The sequence below is a fragment of the Zeugodacus cucurbitae genome, chromosome 6 (assembly GCF_028554725.1).
Source record: "Zeugodacus cucurbitae isolate PBARC_wt_2022May chromosome 6, idZeuCucr1.2, whole genome shotgun sequence".
Lineage (NCBI taxonomy): Eukaryota > Metazoa > Arthropoda > Insecta > Diptera > Tephritidae > Zeugodacus > Zeugodacus cucurbitae.
The window spans coordinates 36456766-36478742 of NC_071671.1; the positions used below are offsets into that span (position 1 = coordinate 36456766).

At 34.7% G+C, this 21977-nt stretch overlaps 1 protein-coding gene and 1 long non-coding RNA gene across 4 annotated transcripts in view; one reads left to right on the plus strand and one right to left on the minus strand.

Moving 5' to 3' along the window:
• LOC105219129 (uncharacterized) overlaps nt 1-21977 on the minus strand; it is a 64719-nt gene that overhangs the window by 5520 nt on the left and 37222 nt on the right. For all 3 annotated transcript variants that reach the window (XM_054234504.1, XM_054234505.1, XM_029044796.2), the window contains 2 exons: nt 2613-2797; nt 759-981 (listed from right to left, as the gene is read on the minus strand). In XM_054234504.1, coding sequence (XP_054090479.1) covers nt 759-981; nt 2613-2797 — 408 coding nt within the window. The remainder of the gene's footprint in view (nt 1-758; nt 982-2612; nt 2798-21977) is intronic.
• LOC114804844 (uncharacterized) lies at nt 861-20639 on the plus strand. The gene is made up of 3 exons (XR_008471951.1): nt 861-997; nt 2591-2799; nt 20122-20639. It is a non-coding gene; the product is annotated as an uncharacterized LOC114804844 (long non-coding RNA).

Genomic DNA, 21977 nt, shown 5'->3' on the forward strand with positions numbered 1-21977 from the left:
GTTTACAACCAAACTGCATAGCACTTGGAATTCTGAAATTCGATATTATCGATCACAACTCGATACGTCAAAAAATAGCAGTATGCAATTCTGTTGTAAACCGTATTAATGGTTAGATTAGATTAGTTGCACTTTAGAATAATCCACCCTTTATATTGTTTCTATATACAGTATACTCTCGAAAAGTAAATCGATTGGTATTTTGGGTAATTTACTTTTTCGAATAATTTACTTTTCCAAATATATACATAAATTATCTGTTTTTATAATATTAAATGCATTTTTAAACTTTAAAAACTCATTCATTTATTTGCTTCAATAAAACATATGGATTTACATGAAAAACATATTTACATTTACATACATACATATGTATTTACTATGAAGAGAAAAAATCTTGAATATTCTTTTGTTTTTTTCTTTTGCAATATATTTTCTGACCATTTTTGTACGACAATTCAAAAAGTCTGACATCTGATTTGCATCGTTTTCATTTTTAAACCAGTGGATCAAGTAGGAGAGTTTATTTACTAAAAAGACGCGATAAACAAGAGAGTAAGTGTTTTGGCAACATCGTAAAAAACGCTGCTTGCTTCGTTTCGAATTTTTTATCACACTCTCTGAAAAGTAAATTAAAAAATTTACTTTTTCGAGGTGCATGTGTAATCTTAAAGGTGATTAACTTTTCCGCGATTATTTACTTTCTGAGAATTTACTTTTCGAGAGTATACTGTATGTACATACATACACATACTTACCTCAATCTATATTCTTGCATACTGGCCTGATAAGAAGGCGGAGGTGGCCGATGCTGAAACTCCGGATAAAGTAAACCATGTACATTACCTCCTCCACGTCTGCAAGGTCTTCGGCCACAACGAGAAAAATCAACTGCTGAACCCAAGCCCAGACATGGTGGTCCACCCGGCGCCGTCATGCGCCATGCTACTCCACTCACAGTTACTAGGACAACCCCAACACCTAAAAGTTGAAAAATGTAAGTACTGTTTATGATACATTACCATATTTCCATGATAAGCGTATACTACTTTATGGGTGCTACCTCTAATACTAAATTTGGTCTCTACGTTCTTAATGAAGGATTGCAATTTGAGATCGTGGCTGTATATCTTATTGTCTCTCAAAAAGTGTAAGACTTTACACGATTTCTTGGGTAATGTCTTGGGATACAAATTATGTATATATCTACGAAAATTGAAAGACTGTATTTACAATAAATATCCATTATTTTCTGAAAAACTTAAATTTTTGCATTTTCCAAATTTAGCGAATAAGCGGAGACTTGGATAATATATTTCTCATTGAATTTTATTATAAACATCTGCAAAATTGTGTAGCCAAAAACGCATGTACTAATAAATAGACTTATGTATATTAAAAAGATCATATACTCGTACATAGCTTATTATCGTCCGAACGTGGACCTGCCTTGAACAGCTATTTACATTGAAGTCTTCTTATTTGTCACTTTATATTTCTTTTGTAGCTGCATAATGGCACAGCAGTAAGTCATTAATTTATTTGGTTTTATGTAATATGTAATGATGTAAATATGGCAAGTAACCATAAAAACACAAACTTTAACAATTAAATTTCGAGGTTGCGTCATTTGTAACGAGCCATTGCTATTGCGCCTTTCTACACTTTTTCGTGAATGACCGAACTGGCCACAACGTGTATAATTCCCAAGATTCGAGTATTTGACACCTGAGTAAAATAGCGTCACAAAACGTGAGTGAGATGTTATACGATAGTCAAGATTGCCGCGCTGAGAGGGGGAGACGAAGCACGAGACGTATGTATGCTGCTTTGTTGGACGTCTAACAATAAGACTCAACAATAAAAGACGCCAAACTATATAGTACAATAACTTTTGTGATTGTCATATGAAAATAGCCTAAAGACGACGGTATTCGTTTTACTTTAAGTGCCATGGGGTTATCTATGGCAAACAAATTTTGCGAAAAATTGTGAGCTAATTAACGCATTACCGCTTTGAACTACATTTACTTAATCGCAAAGCAATTAAGCGCTCATGATTACATAAAAATTAGTACAACATAGCACTAATTGTTCAGAGTACCTCTTTCGTTCGCAACCCATTAAAAAATAAAAACAAGGCAACACTGGATACTAATGCGTTCACAAAAATTAGTATTGAATATTGACACATTTTTTTTACCTTAAGTAAAAACTATTATAATAAGATAAAGAAACTATGCCAGTGTGAAAATATGCCTTTCTTAGGAATGCTTTTTGATTATGGGATGCTGTTTTTACTCTCTCTTCTTTGCGTGAAATATATAATTCGGGCTTAAAACGTATCTTTTTTGATAAGATTATAATAGAAAAATTGAGTTAAGGGGTTCGACGGGTTTCAAAATTTGAAAACAACATGTTTGTCTAATTATATAGTACAATATGTTTAAAATATTCTTCAAAAATTTCAAATCGATACGAGTAATATTCTAAGAGATATATATAATCTCGAGTTTCTTTAAAATTGTGAACTTATCCTTTTTAATCACTCAAATATAAATAAGACTCAGCTACAAACATTTCTTTTTAGAATATCTGCCTAGTAAACATACCGATCATTAAGAGCGCAGCAGTAAGGTGCGAGGATGGAGGTCCTGCAAAGCTTGTCGCTCCTAACGCAGCTCCGCTCAAAGCACATGCAATGCCGCCAAGAGCCACCACAGCAATCAATGAACGCAACGGTGGTCCGGCAAACCATTGACCACAGCAACCTTTTCCAGAACGTTCTGACGGAGATCTGTAAGTAAATATAGCAATTATATAATAATACACTTAAATTGAAATTTTTTTATAATTACTGATCGGTAGGTGATGAAAATATTACTTACTAGTTTTAATTAAGTACACTTTATAAGAATAAGCAACAGATACCAAATAAATATCATATATGTAAGTATAAATATGAATGTTAAATTTTAAACTCATAATTTAACATCTTTTATTGGCTGAGATACATAGATACTGCATTAAGAGAATTGTACAAGTGTGAATTTTAACCCTACCCAGTGGATTAATACCAAAATCAAGTAATAAAGGAGTAATGACTTGTTCATCCATTTCGAGAATTAAGTGAGTAATAAAGGCATTTTCGTTAGTTTTGACAAAAACTTGTCTGTTTTCTCGCTTATTGATACATTTTGGAGGAATAAACGAGCTATTAATATGCGAACGCATACTTCTATTGCTCGTTTATTACTCCTAAACGTATCAATAAAGAATTAACCATAACGGCCAATCACAATTGTTAATTTTTGTAGAATTCTTTTCTTTGCAATAACCTCGTATTTTGTCACTTTAAAATAGTCTGCATTTTGTAATCAACGCGTGAACATTATTGAAGTATCGTGGATCAAGTGTCGCGAATATATACGGGTAAAAAGTGATTAATTATAAGTAACATGTGATTAACTAACTATAAAAAAAATGTGTGAACATATTTATTCCAAGCGTCACCTAAGACGATTAGTGAAAAAAGAAATTCAAAAATGTTCTATCAAAAATCGAGAGGCTACTTCTTGTGAAGAGGCGTCGAAACCAAATGAATGATTTGGATAATGAAATTGAAATCACAATATATTGTATTGCACATAAAAAAAACCGGTAAGATCTGCGATTTTTATATTTTATCTTAAGTAATTTATACATATATGTTATCTATTTTTTCATCTTTTGCAGAATCAGTTAAATAAAAAATATTCGTCTTATGGGGATTTTGAAAAAGCGATTCAAATCTGCTTCGTCTCAGAAGTATTCCTAAATATTAAAGTAGCTATTAACTTAATTTTAAATCATTATAACTATGTATATAATTTATGTGAATTACTAATTCTTATATTTTGAAAATTAAAACATTGAATTCAATTATTTAAAAAACTGTCTGCTCTTTTTGGATGTAAATGATATTACTCTTTTTGGTGCTCTTTCTGGGGGCAAAAATCATTACTCGTTTTGTGCTCTTCTATTCCAAAATTATTACTCCTTTTGTACTCTTTCTGGAGATAAAGAAGATACTCCCATTGCTCTCGTTTCGGAGGTCAAAAAGAGTTCGGTTTGCACTCCATTAGGAGTTCAAAAGAAGTGATCCATCGTAAGGACATGCTATGTTAAAAATGAGTAATAAATCTCTCTGAGCATTATGGAGTGGAGTCGTAAGCAAGGAAATCAAAATTAAACCAACTCGAAATTCTCCAATTTGTCGTCGACATAAGGTCTATTGTGCCCTCTCCAGTTATCACAGCACCCCCTCCAACCCCGTCACGTTAAGAAATCTTAACAGTGTTGCAGGGCTGATGCATGTGATACTTCCTCTTTGGGTATATAGAGCCCCAATTGTCTGTCCCCTTTCCTTCGCGATCGCCGGGCAGTCAAGGAGTAAGTGCTCTGGTGTCTCCGCCTCCGAATCACAGAATCGGCAAAGATCCGACGAGTTGATTCCCAGTTTGTGCAGATGACACCGTAGTGTGCAGTGGCCGGTATAGAATTACACCAATTGTCTCAGTTTTTTCCTGGGGAGCGCCATTAACTGTTTGAATCTTTTCAGATTGTATCCTCCGAGGAACAGTTTGCAGTGACGAAGTCCCTGTATGTGCAACCAGCAGCGATTCCTGCTAGCTACTTCCTCTTGCAGGCGGCTTATAAGAACGTGCCGACCAACCGCGATAAAGGGCTCCGGCCCTATTGGGCTGGTAGCCGCGGCCTTCCTTGCCAGTTGGTCCGCGAGTTCATTTCCCTTATGTCTTCGACATAAGATCCCCGATTTGGTATCGAAACAGTAGACATATGAAAATGTAGTGTAGTAAAGTATAATAGGATTAAGAAAATATATAATACAGTACGCTTAAGTGCACCTTCTTCACATGCAAGACTTTTGAGACACTTAAGCGGGAAAGGCACTTAAATGAATCCCGCTTAAGTGCATCGAGGTGCTTACCAAGCTTTTTCTCATATATTTCGATCTAGTGTTTTTTCTTTTAGAATGAAAGTCACACAAATAAGTAAGGGCAAGTTCGGGTGTAACCTAACATTTTATACTCTTGCTAGCTAGAGACAATTTAACAACATACGGAGACACACTATTTTAATAAAATTTAGTACATAATATTTTCTTGACATCCTGAGATTACGGAGTAAAATTACGTAATAGGTTAACAAATACCCTTACTACCCATATAAATAAAATTTGGTTTCCATCTGATTCATCCACTTGACAAATTAAATACCATTGAATATATCGGAATGAACTTTCCACAAATACAGTATAGGAGGTGTGGCATAGCTCATTTAAAATTTTTTGAAATGGGACTATATATTTTTAAGACACCACATATATCGCACATGAAAACATCATGTCTGATGTATAATTTTTACCGAAAATATTGGAAAATCTCTCAGATATTTTATAGAAATTCAAATTAGTAAAATCGAGTAATTACTTTTCCTAGCTTCCATATACATAACATTTGGTTTTTCAGGCATCCGGTAGGCTTTATATCGGTTAATATGTGTGATATCTGCAAAATTCAGCGAACGTAAAATCTTGGATATAATGTTGCTTAGTGGCAAAAATAGTTGAAATCGATCCCGGAATTACCCCGATCCATATACTATATATGTATAATGATTTGTGTTATTCTAATTTTCTTATTCTAATTTTATTAAACAACTTTATACCAAAATATATTCATTTAGTAAAATAAATAATTTTATATTTCGAGCCGTGTGTTTACTAATAAGATCAGAATAGCTTGTATTCATATGGTAGATATCGTTAGAGTCTTGAATTCAATTATTTACAACTTAAACTTTGAAAATTTTTAAATACATATGTATTTATTTCATAATCGTATACAAATTATTCATGTATAACGCATTAGATTTGCGTAAATTTGTACATATGTGGGTGATTCTACGATAAGATGTAACTTGTGCGGCAATCAACTTAAAGTATTGTTTTTGTCCTTTATGTTGCTATTTTTTTAAATGAATCATATCATATTAATGTAGTGTATAAAATAACATTACAATTTACTGAATTAAATCAATTTTTTCTGAAATTCCTTACAAAATCGTTCAATACATATATTTTTTTAATGAGATCCTAAACCTAAACTAAGTTCAATCGAAAGTAAAATAATTAAAATTAAGTATTGTTAAATAAAAAACAAAATTATTTTGTTTATTTCATATAATTTTTGAAACTAAGTTTTGTCCCGATATTTTTATGAATACAAAGGCGGTCGCATTGAAAAAGTGCTCAAGAGCATATATCACCTTGATTAATTTATTTGCCTTTATTATTCTCAATTACAAATACTGTGATAATTAAAATGAAATAAATAATTAACCCAAAAAATAATTCAATCAATTAAAACAATTAAATTTTTCATGAAAACGTATCTCCCCTGCCGTATTTCCCCTGGTAAAATAATTGCCAGGGGAGTTACTATTCTTCATTACACCCGAACCGGAAGTCGTGAGTCTTGATACTTTCTTGCGTGAACTTCTGAACATGACCCCTCCTCCACCTCCAGCCAGCATCAGCAAAACGAAAAATATTTGCCTCGCAATCCAACGCAGAATCGCTCTTACCAACAGATGCTAGTTTGGACTAAGTGAACATTTAAATGTTAAAGTCCTCTCTCGATGAACCAAACTCTACAAGTCCCTTATCATCCCCGTTCTGTTTTATGGTGCGAAAGGTTTTGTGGTAGATTTATGGTCCTTTGGACATTGGCAAAAGCGAATACCGCAGATGATGGAACGATGAGCTATACAACGACACTGACATAGTTCAGCGAATAAAAAGACAGAAGCTACGTTAGATAGGTCATGTTGTTCGAATGGACGAAAGCGCTTCAGCTTGGAAAGTGTTCGATGCAGTACCCGCTTGTGGAAGCAGAGGAACAGTAACCCCTCCATTCCGTTGGAAAAAAACAGGTAAAAAGTGACCCGGCTTCTATTGGTATTTCCAATTGGCACCAAACAGCAAAAAGGAGAGATGATTAGAGCGCTTAAATATATTCGCCTATAATAGCATAAGTGGTACATACGCCAAATATGTATTACATATTACATATTTGTGTTATATATATATATATATATATATACATTAGGGTGGCCCTTAGTTGTATGGAGGATAAAAAAAGTTTCTGGATTCTCGATCGCACCCCCTAGAAATATGAGAATAGCCAAAAAACTAGTATATACAAAGTTTTGGGTCAATCAAAAAAGATTTAGAGGTTGCGCAAGGAGCTTGAAATCCTGAAAAAATAAGAATTTTTGCCATTTTTATGTCTCAGACTTCCATATTTCCTAGTTTCCTAGTTTTTGGGCTATTCGCATATTTCTGGGGGGTGCGATCGAGAATCGGAATACTTTGGAAAATAAGGGCCACCCTAATATACATATATAGATAAGATCATGTTGGCCAGACTCTCCCCATGCCAAATCTTCTTTTGAAAGGGCAGAGGATATATTACGTATTTAAAAAGTCAGAAATGTGTTGGAAAGATCTTAAGATTTTATATTTAATATCTGTTTCGTTTATTTAGGATAGAGAGTGAATTTATTGATTTGTTATTTTAATTTTATGGTTTATTCATCTAGGAAAGAGAGTACCTTAAATTTGTAACACTATTTTAAATTAATTTTTTACTTTTGGTAAAATAATTATTTATCATAAACTTTACGTCTCTCTCCTGGCCGATGTATTTACGCTGGTCGTCGAAAAAGTAATAAAATATATATTAAGTGACTTGCTCTTATGTGAGAAAGTTTTTCTTTGACCGTATTCTCTATGCAATTGAAACCTCTTATCGTACAATCACCCATGTACTATGTGTATTTGATTTTTTGAACTCAATGCAAGCATTACCAAAATATACGTTACACCTTGCAATGAACTGCATAAACAGACAATGTTTGCTCAAAGTCAGCTCAAACGGTGATGTAATTATAAACTGAAAAAAAAAATGAATTACATTAATTAAAACCTTCAGTTTGACGAAGCACCAATGAAACTAGACAGCTTTGGTTAGGCGAATGTTGTGCAATCGGCGCCCTTGAACCACATAATTAGAATGTGCAGTCAGTTAACGCTTTTATGTATATGACTTATGTGCAGACTAAAAACGAAGTTCATTTGGGCATGCAAAGAAAAGGGATTCGAAGTGAAACACCAGATAAGTAATAATCAATAAGTTTAGTTCTTTTGAGCATTTTCTTGCATTGCTGTTTTGGATTATTTGGATACTGAAGCAAACAGTCAAGACTTTGAGAAAGAGATTCAGAGAGATAGGAGCTGTTTTAAGTTTATTTTATTTATTTAGTTTTAATTTATTTATTTTAAGTATATTTTATATGTATTTATTTTTATTTTAGAATATTTTATGTTTTCAAAGTTCTTCAGAATTCACTAATATGTTCTCTTCTAATAAAAAAAAACATAAATAATAACATACGTTTTAAATTGTTCATTTTGTTGTAATGAAATCCGTTTTACTGTCCGTATTTGTTATTAATGCATATTAGTAGTTATTGACCTAGCTGATGATTATGGTTAATGATTAAGGGGTAACCTAACTGAAAGATGACCGATTACTGCAATATTTAACGTTATTTAATTATACAGTATACTCTCGAAAAGTAAATCGATTGGTATTTTGGGTAATTTACTTTTTCAAATAATTTACTTTTCCAAATATTTACATAAATTATCTGTTTTTATAATATTAAATGCATTTTCAAACTTAAAAAACTCATTAATTTATTTGCTTCAATAAAACATATGGATTTACATGAAAAACATATTTACATTTACATACATACATATGTATTTACTATGAAGAGAAAAAATCTTGAATATTCTTTTGTTTTTTCTTTTGCAATATATTTTCTGACCATTTTTGTACGACAATTCAAAAAGTCTGACACCTGATTTGCATCGTTTTCATTTTTAAACCAGTGGATCAAGTAGGAGAGTTTATTTACTAAAAAGACGCGATAAACAAGAGAGTAAGTGTTTTTGCAACACATACACTCTCTGAAAAGTAAATTAAAAAATTTACTTTTTCGAGGTGCATGTGTAATCTTAAAGGTGATTAACTTTTCCGCGATTATTTACTTTCTGAGAATTTACTTTTCCAGAGTATACTGTATATGCATCAAGGTGATATACATAACCGCACATTTTATGAAACTTGGTAAACATGTTCCTTGGAACCGTAAGATGGTTGCTATTAAAATCGGACCATTGTCACACCTACAAAATGGCGAAAACCGAAAACATATTAGTGCCATAACTAAGCCATAAATAAAGCTATAAAAGAAAAATTTGGTATAAAGGTTCGCACTAGGAAGAGGCATATCTGGATGTAATTTTTTTTAGATTGGACGTGGTCTATAAATAATATCTGAATATCTCGGAAACCAATAAAGCTATATACACCAAACTTTCTGCAGGGGTTTCTCTTACGGACCCCATCACACACCATTAATAGGTTGTTGAAATAGGATAATAACCACGCCCACTTGGGTGTCCCTTAAAATGCAATATTAAGAATTACGATGTGGCACACAATTTTTTTTTTCCTTTCGATAAGTTGAATCAATCTAAAAAATTTCAAATCTGTTGGAAAAATGAAAACCCTGCCTCAAGGCACTCGAAGTTTTACGTTTTTTCAATATTTTATAACTTTGGCAGTCTGGCATCTGAGAGAAGTAATTTTTCTCATGTATCTGCCTTTTCATATGCAATATAAAAATAAATACCGCTGTATGTCCAACTGCATTTTACTCCGCGATTTGAGTCAATAAAGTATTCTTATTGACCATAGTGAGGAAGAGATACTGGGAGCGAAACTACCACCCCGTCTGCATGTGCTGTTGTATTTGTCTTATAAACTGCAAGAAAGGAATGAAAGTGTCAGTGTTTCTGAAGCAAGTCAGAAGACTTCAGATGCTGTTTGTGAGTTTTGGGAACGAGCAAGAATTCCTACTAGTGACAAAGCTTACGTGGTGAAAAAAATTATCGCTCTTCACGATGAATATAGAGCACTCCAGAAAAATGCCTCTCGACGTTCAGCTCGGCAAATAGAATTAGAAGCTTCTTTTGTGGACAAATTTAACGATCTCTTCGATGTGTCACACAAAGATGCAATGACTTTGATTACCATTCCTGAAGACCGCGAATTTCTCTTACGACAGAAGATGAAAGGACGTGTAGGTGCAATGTTACCTGCAAAAGATATTAAAATAGCTGGTGTCGAGAAGAAGCGACATCTAGGGCATCTGTGGTATTTAACACCTGAGTGGGTGACGCTTGCCGTATTTGATTCCACTCTTTCTATTGAAATGAAACGTAAGATGTCACAGATACTCTGCTATATGGAAAAAGAGGATAATGCATCTAATTTATAGCCTCCATCCTTGGGTTACAAAAAATTATTGTCAAGCCGAAAGATGTTGCAAATTTTCTGGAAAAAGGTTTTTATGAACTACTCAGTCCAAACTCTCTCAAAATTTTCCGCAGGTTCAATCTTAGTTATGATTTCCTATAAATTGATCCAATTGAGTGGGCCTCATGTAAAAGTTTTATTATTGCGAAGGAATTTGTTACAACGTTTCCTGTTATCAATGACGCTGCTGAAAGAGCCGTAGGCTTAACTCAAGAGTATTTGGGACTAGTGAAAACTGAAAACAATTTCCAAAACCTTCTCCTTGTTAGTCAGCACGCTCGTAGAGTAATGCCTATGAAATCATTGACTAAAAACTCTGTTCTTTCAGGTATATTTGCCAGTAAATAAATAATAATAACAGTCTTAAAGTGTTTGTTTTCTTCACTAAATGTACTGATATCAATTTAAGTTCTTCTGGTAGTAGAAACTTGCATTATTATTCGCGTTACAGCAAGTGAATAACCTTTGACATTTGCCTTTCAAAAAGTTAAATAGTACATATTTTGAGCTGCTTGAAGCAGGGTATAGGATCATCGCTGGAATTCTGAATTTTTTAGGCGGTTTCAGTTAACCAAAAGGAAAAGGAAAACAATGTGCCGCGCAAAAAAATATCAAATTTTGAAATTTTTAAAGAATAAGGGACACCTTATCGCCCACCTCCCATACCAAGGTTAAGTTACATACTAAAAATCGGTTATGTTATTACTCAAATAGAATAAAGTGTCGAATATTTCATCATTGATCAAACGTTTCTAATTTATTGTCTCACTTTATTCACTTTGTACTATGCAACTCTTATACCCTTTTCGAATTTATTAATAGTATTTCAAATTTTGACGATTTTCAATGGGCTGATAAATGAACATAAATTATCTTTTAGGGTTGTAACTTTGCATACATTTATTTGAAGACTTAAAAGAGAAGAACAAATTTTACATATTTTTGTTGTAGTTGTTTTTTGTGATCAAACAAAAGCCCTTCTTTTCGGCGGCGCATGTGATTTCGCTCACTGGAACATCTGAAACCAAAAATTCCAACAGGATTAGAAAGTACATATTTGGCTCTGGATAATTCATATCGCACAAAAAGTAACAAAATGGTGGACCTTTGAACATTTTTTTTTGAAAATCGCCTTTTTTTAGCCATAAATCAATTTGAAAAGTAAAGAAGATCTTCACCGATTTGATTTATTCTAGTTCATACCATAGCTATATATGTTTAGAATAACGTATTAAAATTTAGAACCGATTGGATTAATAGGATTTGAGTAAACTATCTCACAAATTAACTTACATATATGTATCTTCAGTATAAATTGGTAAAAAAACAGTCATATGCACTGAGGTACTCATATTTGGTATCAGTGTTCTTAAATAGACATATTTTTATTTCTATGATTATGCCCTTCATCAGTGATACTTTTTGTACTAAATTATATATATACCAATTATACCTTCTTTAAAGATTGGAGAACATTTTTGTTATAGTCTAAAATGGTTTCATATGGATAAAAGTGGTTGTAATCAGATGCTTTACATTGTAACACAAGACCTATAGAATGTTCTCTAGAATGTTTGGTTCAGTTTGGTCCAGTAGTTGTTAAGATTTTTACGTCATGTTATATGCAAACCCCCGGTACTTCATTTAAAGTAAAATTTAATTATTCTGCTGATTTTCATTTAAGAATTACCGAACTTTTAGTAGTTTTATACATTGGCGAGCAAAACCTATTTACTATCCGATTGAAATGTATGTATGTAATTGGCGTTGAACCGTTTAGCCGGTTATAGCCGAATCGATGAGAGCGCGCCGCTCCTCTCTTTCCATCGCTGTTCGGCGCCAGTTGGAGATTCCAAGTGTTACCAGGTCGCTCTCCACCTGGTCCCTCCAACGGAGTGGAGGCCTTTCCCTTCCTCCGGCGGGTACTGCATCGAACACTTTCAGAGCTGGAGTGTTTTCGTCGATTCGGACAATATGACCTACCCAGCGTAGCCGCTGTCTTTTTATTCGCTGAACTATGTCAATGTCGTCGTATAAATTGTACAGCTCATCGTTCCATCGTCTGCGGTATTCGCCGTTGCCAATGTTCTGAGGACCATAAATCTTGCGCAAAATTTTCCTCTCGAAAACTCCTAGTGTCGTCTCATCTGATGTTGACATCGTCCAAGCTTCTGCACCATAAAGCAGGACGGGAATGATAAGCGACTTGTAGAGTTTGATTTTGGTTCGTCGAGAGAGGACTTTACTTTTCAATTGCCTACTCAGTCCAAAGTAGCACCTGTTGGCAAGAGTGATTCTGCGCTGGATTTCGAGGCTGACATTGTTCGTGTTGTTGATGCTGGTTCCCAGGTATACGAAATTATCTACGACTTCGAAGTTATGACTGTCAACAGTGACGTGGGAGCCAAGACGCGAATGCGCCGACTGTTTGTTTTATGACAGGAGATATTTCGTCTTGTCCTCATTCACCTCCAGACCCATTCGCTTCGCCTCCTTATCCATGTGGGAAAAAGCAGAACAAACGGCGCGGTTGTTGCTTCCGATGATATCAATATCGTCGGCGTACGCCAGTAACTGTACACTCTTGTACCTTCTCTATTTAGCTCTGCAGCTCGTATAATTTTTTCCAGCATCAAGTTAAAGAAGTCACACGATAGTGAGTCACCTTGTCTGAAACCTCGTTTGGTATCGAACGGCTCGGAGAAGTCCTTCTCAATCATGACGGAGCTTTTGGTGTTGCTCAACGTCAACTTACACAGCCGTATATCTGGTCAGTTGTAGATTTTATAGGTCTAAAGTCAAACTGATAAGGTCCAATCAGTTTGTTGACGTGGTGGGCTTTAGTCTTTCACACAGTACGCTCGATAGAACCTTATAGGCAATATTTAGGAGGCTTATCCCACGGCAATTGGCACAGATTGTGAGATCTCTCATTTTATGGATAGGGCAGAGCACACTGAGATTCCAATCGTCAGGCCTGCTTTCTTCCGACCATATTTTGCAAAGAAGCTGATGCATGCACCTTATCAGTTCTTCGCCGCCATATTTGAATAGCTCGGCCGGTAATCTATCGGCCCCCTCCGCTTTGTTGTTCTTCAGGCGGGTGATTGCTATTCGAATTTCTTCATGCTTGGGTAATGGAACATCTGTTTCATAGTCATCGATTGGGGAATTGGGTTCGCCATCTCCTGGTGTTGTACTTTCACTGCCATTCAGCAGGTCGGAGAAGTATTCTCTCCATAATCCCAGTATGCCCTGGACATCGGTTACCAGATTACCACCTTGGTCTCTACATGAGGATGCTCCGGTCTTGAAACCGTTAAGTCGCTTCATATTTTCATAAAATTTTCGAGCATTACCTCTGTCTGCCAGCTTCTCAAGCTCTTCGTACTCACGCATTTCTTTTTTTGTCTGCAGATGCGTCTCGCTTCCCTCTTCAGCTCTCGGTATCTATCCAATCCCGCACGTGTTGTGGTCGTTTTCAACGTTGCGAGGTAGACAGTCTGTTTTCTCTCCGCTGCGAGACGGCAATCCTCATCGTACCAGCTTGTTTTTTGGCGTTGCCGAAATCCAATTGTTTCGGCTGCAGCTGTTCGCAGTGAGTTTGAGATGCCCTTCCACAGTTCCCTTATACCGAGATGTTGATGAGTGCTCTCAGAGAGTATTTCGTGGCGGTCTGTTGCGATTGCAGCTTTTCGACGTCGAACCTTCCTTATGTTTGTGCGTTTTTTGCAGCACAGAGGCGAGTGCGTATCTTTGCTGCTACTAGATAATAGTCCGAGTCTATATTTGGTCGTCGGAGCGTACTGTCTATCACAACGTGATCGATTTGGTTACGTGTGTTTCGATCAGGAGACAGCCAAGTAGCTTGATGTATTTTCTTATGCTGGAATCTGGTACTGCAGACGACCATATTTCGGGCCCCAGCGAAGTCGATCAGCCTCAGGCCGTTTGGCGATGTTTCGTCATGGAGGCTGAATTTTCCGACTGTTGTGCCAAAGGCACCTTCTTTACCCACCCTAGCGTTGAAATTGCCAAGCACGATTTTGACATCCGATTGAAATGCTGGATATAAATATTCACATGAAGTCTGGTTTCTAGTTTCATTCTTTATAAGATACGTTCAAAAATCCTTTAAGTAGCAGGACAATCTCGATCAGTTTAAAGAGTTTTAAACTACCATTAAGTTAACAAAACAATTCTAGCATGTGAAAAATGTTATGAGAGTATAAAAATACTATTTAATGTATGAAAATTTGTGAATGGCTGTGGAGTTTGAAATTGACATTAACCCAGTTTAAGTGAACGAGTGTACACAAATGTTTACTTATGTATGTGTGAACACATGCACAAATGAACATTTCTACTAAAAAACTGACAATCGATACAGCGGGCGAGCGACAAAACAAAAAACCTCTGGCGCCATGGAACAGTGTTTTAGTTCAAGACCAATTAATGCAAAACAAGTTACGAAGAACAAATACAGTACTTCGAGCAGTTCTCGAATGGATTATTAGCATTAAATATCTAATAATTATGGGTAAGGTACTCGTATAACAAGTGTAAAGGCCATATCTATTAAATGCATAAATAAAAATATACAAATAATACAAATTTAAATCGTATCAGAAATGTCTGAATCTTGCGATTGGTTGTCTACTGGTAGCATATACTTAAATGGCCTAAGAAGGGACGTCTGCATGAGTAATATTATTCAAAAATTTGAATCTCGTTTCTGCTTGATGGGATTATACTTTTAGTAAACGGTATCTCGACTTTAATACCAGCGACACACATGTAGTAACAATACTATACTACACTTTACCATGTGAGCAATGTAGTATTTTTCTGGTAACAATATCAGCATTTTTTTGATATGTATGTGGTATTTCCCTAATACATGTGTGTGTCATGTGGTAAAAATACCATGATAAAAGTTTTATGTTATTGTGTTTATTACGTACATTGACACACATCGAATCGTAGTAAACTCAAATACCAGATTTGTTTCATAGACATTAGATATTTCAAAAAATTATAAGCAATAAAAATTTGTATATAGTGGAGAAAATAAGTTATATTATTGCAAATAATGCAAAAATCATGCCCTTCTCCCCAAAAAATAAAAGTGGTTACAGTGTGCCTTACAAGTTCACCATAAAATAAAGCGATACAAGATCCTGTGGTTTCTTTCTTTCCGAGTTGATCGTTCAACGTTTCAATATTTGGTTGAGGGATTTCAAAATTTAAAGTGAGCAGACACCCGTTGGCGCAATGCTATTTCGTTGGAAAAGCGAAATGCTATAGGACTTTATTCGTTAGCTTCATTTAGCAGAATATAGAACGGTTGCAAGTTTATTTGGAATAGGTAGAACGAAAGTCGGAGAAATAGTTCTTGAGATGTGTAGAGAAATTTGTACCGTTTTCCAAAAGACTGTGTTTGATACATATCCGCCAATAGAAGTGAAACCTAAAAATTTGAAGCCTCTGATTATTATATCTTTAAAGGATGGTATTCAATAATCCTTTTTGATGCTGTAGACTATCGTTATAGATTTACCTACGTACATAAACATTGGAGTGCCTGGAAGAAGTAATGATTCTTATATTTTTGAATGTTCGGCACTAAAGGCTTATCACATAAATATTGAACTATTCGAAAGGCATTCCAAATTCATAAATGGCTTAAAAGTACCGATTTACCATATGTTATGAAACCGTTTTCGGTTGACCAAACAGAAAGTGAAACAAGTAAGGAAGGGCTAAGTTCGGGTGTAATCGAACATTTTATACTCTCGCAATTTATTTATTTAACTTTATTTATATTATATAATACACAATTTGACCCATATATTCGTCATAAAGTCCATTGAATTTGGAAACCATAATATTAGGTTAGAAGCACCGAGGTCCTCGTGTTTGATATATGGGGCCTTAAAAACCTATGGTCCGATTTCGGCGATTTTTAGAATGGGGCTGCCACACTATTAACGTAGTATTTGTGCAAAGTTCTGCACCGATATCTTCACGAGTGCTTACTTTATATATTGTAAAGTAAACGATTCAGATCGTCTTCAAAGTTCTGGTATATAGGAAGTAGGAGTGGTTGTGAAGCGATTTGGCCTATTTTCACAACATATCATTGGGATGTAAGAAAGCTATTACAAACCAAGTTTCATTGAAATCGGTCGAGTAGTTCCTGAGCTATAGTTTTTGACCCATAAGTGGGCGACGCCACGCCCATTTTCCATTTTGTAAAAAAATCTGAGTGCAGCTTTCATCTGCCATTTCTTATGTGATATTTAGTGTTTCTCACGCTTTTCGTTAGTGAGCTAATCCACTTTTAGTAATTTTCAACCTAACTTTTGTATGGGAGGTGGGCGTGGTTATGAACCGATTTCTTTCATTTTTGGACTGTATTAGGAAGGGGATAAAAAAAACGACTGCAGAAAGTTTGGTTTATATAGCTTTATTAGTTTACGAGATAGGTACAAAAAACCTATTTGGGGGTGGGGCCACGCCCACTTCCGGACGGACGGACGGACAGACAGACATTCGGATTTGAACTCCACTCTTCACCCTGATCACTTTGGTATATATAACCCTATATCTAACTCGTTTAGTTTTGGGTGTTACAAACAAGCGTTATGTGAACAAAACTATAATACTCTCTTTAGCAACATTTGTTGCGAGAGTATAAAAATATTCAAAAAAAAGTTATCTTCTTGCCGCCGCACAGTGTGAGATTTAGTCAATCTAGCATCTCAAATTAAATTTTTATATATAAAAGAGTTAATATCAAATGAAGTTGTAGAGTTATGAAGTTGAAATTTGGCACGATCGTTAAGCTTGAATATGGTGAAAGACAACTAGTTCCAACTAGTGTCAAAGGGGACTAGTTCCGAACTATACTCAAAAACACTAGTTGGGACAATTTTTTTTACACATTTATATTCAAAATTTCTTCTTTTTTTCTCTTCTAACTAAAACTTGTCGATATATTGATATAAGCACCCACATACAACCATTTCTATAAAATTCTTCAAGTTTCGAACTTTAGTTTTCGATGATTCTTTGCAAATGAGAAAAATACAAAGTTGATGTTGTTTCAATGTTATATTTATTGATATCTAAAACATAATAAAAAGGAAAATCTAAAACATTCAACGAAAGTTCTTAAAAAAAATGGAAAATATTCAAAATAAGATATTAATATTTGCTGAGTCTCTTTTTCCACAGGATCTCAGATAGCCATAGCCATAGTTAATTGTTCCGAAGCTACATTTGATATTAACTCTTTGCATTTCCGTTTTTGTTTTGTGTAGAGATATTTGTTTTGAAGCTGATGGTGCGTGATCAAGAGCAAAGTCAACAGCAGAAATTTTTGAACTTAGCCAAATAGCATTGTCATGCATAAACCTTGCTTTATCACGGTGAGATTTGCTCCATCGCGATTGAAATTGGAAGCAAAGCTTTTTTATATGATCTTTAATTTTGGTATCGTCAACATCTGGTCCAAAAATTAATATAACGTGCTTTTCGACAGCTTCTGTTTTTTCGCTTTTCACCTTGCTCAACCAAATCCAAAATAGCTATTCTCGCGATATTTCACTCATACTAAAATAAGACAAAAAATGGGCAGGATTTTATTTTTTAAATTTGTTTTGGGCACATTAACAAAGATTCTGCTGGCATTCCCATCACGGAACTCCGTGCGACTTCGAAGTTCTAGTCTATCAAATATTTGACAATTTTTTCAAAATACTTGAGTGCAAAAATAAATATTGTATAAAACAAAAATGTTAAGTTTAAGTAATAACCTTCAATACAAAAAATATTTTAGGCCAAAAAAACACTCACAACTTCGACCTGATCACTCAAACTTTTGTGATCAATGCAAGCTTGCAAATCAATTGTAGCATGTTTTGTAATTGCACGTGTTTGATATCTGTTATCACGCCAATAACATTTTTTTATTCTCTTTTGTGTTTGTTTTCGTAACAATTGAGGTCTCTTCTCACGTAAAAAAAAATATGAGCGAGTTACGAAAACATTTTTTTTTTAATTTCGAGATACTAGATTGACTAAATCTGATTGACTGTGCGCCGTGTTGTTGAGAACGCATTCGGTCATTTAAAACGAACGATTTCGCAAAATTGGAAAAGGTTTGGAAGTTAATATAAAGAATGTGAACACTGTAATAAAAGCCTGTTGTATTATGCATAATATTTGCAACAACAGAAACGATAAAATCAATCAGTGTTGGATTCGGCAATCAGACAGCGATAGTGCAAGGCAAGCCTTAAAGATGCATTTCCGTAGGAGATTCAATCAATAGTGGAATCCCTATAAGAAATGCAGCAATGAATTCTTTTATTACAAGATAGTACAACTGTTTTCAAGTTTTTATTTATTTATTAAAGCGGAAAGGAACATATCATTTACATTTATTACATTTGCATATTTCAGTAAATTAGTTTGTATTTACATACCTATATTTTATGGTTAGATTGTTGATGTGCGCATCTCCACCGTGGTCAAACATATACTGTGCTCATTTTCGAGCTGCGCGCACATACTTTTCAAAACATGGCTATTTTTGAAAGATCCTCGCAGTTTTCCAATATTTTGTCCCCAAACTTCTATCAAGCACTTAGTTTCGTCGGTGCTCAAATATATACGCGTGTTTCTTTTATTATTTTCCATTTTATTCATTTTATTTTTAACAGCAATTTTGACAAAATATTTTTAAAAGCTATTGTATATAAGCTCTCTCCCAGGTTTCTTACCTATTTTTAGCGGTGTTTAGTGAAATACCACAAAAAAAAATGCTGATATTGTTACCAGAAAATACTACATTGCTCACATGGTAAAGTGCTGGTATTTGGTGACACACATCTGGTATTCGTACGAAATATAGTATTTTTACCACATGTGTGTCTCGGGTATAACACAGATAAAATAGGTAAGAAACCGAGGTGAGAGTTTGAATTACCTTTCAAAAATAAATAAATAAAAAGGAAAATTAGAAATTTTTCAGAATTTTTTTCAAAAACCCATGTACCGCTTTATTTTGTGACGCTATTTTAAGATTCTGTTTTTTGTGCAGAAAATACATATTTTTTTATAACATTATGCCATGTGTGTCTCGGGTATAAATGAATCTGTTGGAATTGTTGTAAGATTGCACATCCTATTTTAACGGTGGTTGCCCTTTATAAGAAGCAAATTTGGCAATCATTTTATTGCACATTACTTTATTTAATAAACCAAAAATACCTGTTAAAAGAAGGAGTAACCATATAGTTGACCACCTATAGTTAACTTACACTTTACGCAACGGCGGATAATATATTCCAATAAATTTTGTTGAAGTTGTGTATTCGCCAAAACACTGTCATCGGAGACAGTCGTTGTTGTTCAAATCCCCAGCTTATTTCGCTGCTCGCTTTTAAAAGAACTGTATAAGAAAACAATTTCACACATTACTGACCCACAAACTGCTTGCAGACTTTATTATTTTGTTGTAGCCACTACTTTTTTATTGTTACTACATGTACATACGTTTGATTCATATTTGCTGCATCTCTCTCTTCATATTTCGCAGTTCGAATCTTGTGGAGTTGGGCGCTACTCAAATGCTAACACTGAGCTACAATGTGACTAACCGGTTTGACAGTATTTTTTTGAGGAATGAGGTGACAAAGGCGACGCGAGAACGCATTGTGAAGAAAAGAAAAGAGAAACGATGTTTTTGTTTGGTGCAGATGGACAAGTTGCAATTTGGTTTCACTGATACACTCACAGCAGAGATTATAATTTGTGGGTGTTATACCGACCTAGGGATTACAGGGAAAGTCTTAGCGATGACAATGTGAATAGACAAGTTCAACATAAAAAGAAATCCGGAGCTTTGGCGACTAGAAAATAGATAAGTGCTTATCGTCTTCAACTAAAACGTCCAATACTAGCATAACTGTTTATTGGGTACAATTAGAGATTTAGTCACAGGGAAAGAACCACATCAGAAGCAATGCAATTGGAAAGCTGTGGAAGTAGCTGGTGTGTGTTTAATTTTATCAATTGGTTTGTAAATTAAGCAGAATTAAACTAGATTTATTTACTTATCAATAATTTGCAGATAAAAGAAACCATATTTTAATCTAAAAAAATTTGATTTCTTTATAATAATAATAATAATAATAATAATTAATAAACCGGTTTAATCAATGAATTTCTTTATATTGAAAACTATAGCAACTTGAATAAAGATAAGGTCACGTTGATGTTCATTAGTTCGAATCTAACCATGGGTGTTTTTAGATCAGGCTTCAATGGGGATAATTTAGTATTATTACCACATATGACGAAGAGTTGATCGTAATAATGCAGTAACGCTTCTGCACCATAAAGCAGGACGGGAGTGAAAGGCGACTTGTAGAGTTTGATTTTGGTTCGTCGAGAGAGGACTTTACTTTTCAATTGCCTACTCAGTCCAAAGTAGCACCTCTTGGCAAGAGGGATTCTGCGATGGATTTCGTTGTTGGATGGTGCAGTTGATGCTGGCTCCCAGGTAGGGATGCAAACATCGTGAAATGAAACATCGATGGTTTGATGGTTCTGTTAAAACTCAATAAACAACAGAATTTTATATTTTCTTCTGCGTGAAAGGTTGAGTTCTGAGTATTAGAAGTAACAGCTGATCCAAGATACATTTTCTCTTCAACCTTCCGACCTTCTAATTGTAGATAAATTTGACAGCTTACATTTCACATTTAGGTGGGCCAAATGTATACTAGATTCCAAATATCAAACAAGTATTATGTTTCACACTAATCAGAATATTGCGTTGTATCTGCGCCATTCTTTGCATATTTGAAACATAAAAAAATTTTCTTTTAACCATTGCATCTTTAAAATGCAGTAAATTTGAAAATCTGATTTCATTGGCCAACGCCAGAACTAAATTCTCAAAATATTATAGATCATAAAATTAACCGCAATATTTTGCAAGCGCACATTCTACTAACGAATTCTCCGTAAAAAAAACGAATTCGAATAATACCAGAAAAAGTGTGAAGATGTGAAGAAAAATTTTAAAACCGATCCTGACGGACCTTTTGGTGTTGCTCAACGTCAGCTTACACAGCCGTATTAGTTTTGCGCGTATACCAAATTCAGACATAGCGGGTGCATTGTGAATATCTAGTCACTTGTGGATTTTCCAGGTCTAAAGCCGCACTGATAAGGTCCAATCAGTTTGTGGACGGTGGGCTTTAGTGGGCTTTCACACAGTACGCTCGATATAACCTTATAGGCGATATTTAGGAGGCTTATCCTATCGTAATTGGCATAGATTGTAAGGTCTCCCTTTTTATGAATTGGGCAGAGCTCATTGAGATTCCAATCGTCAAGCATGCTTTCATTTCTTCCGTTCTTCGCCGCCGTGTTTGAATAGCTCGG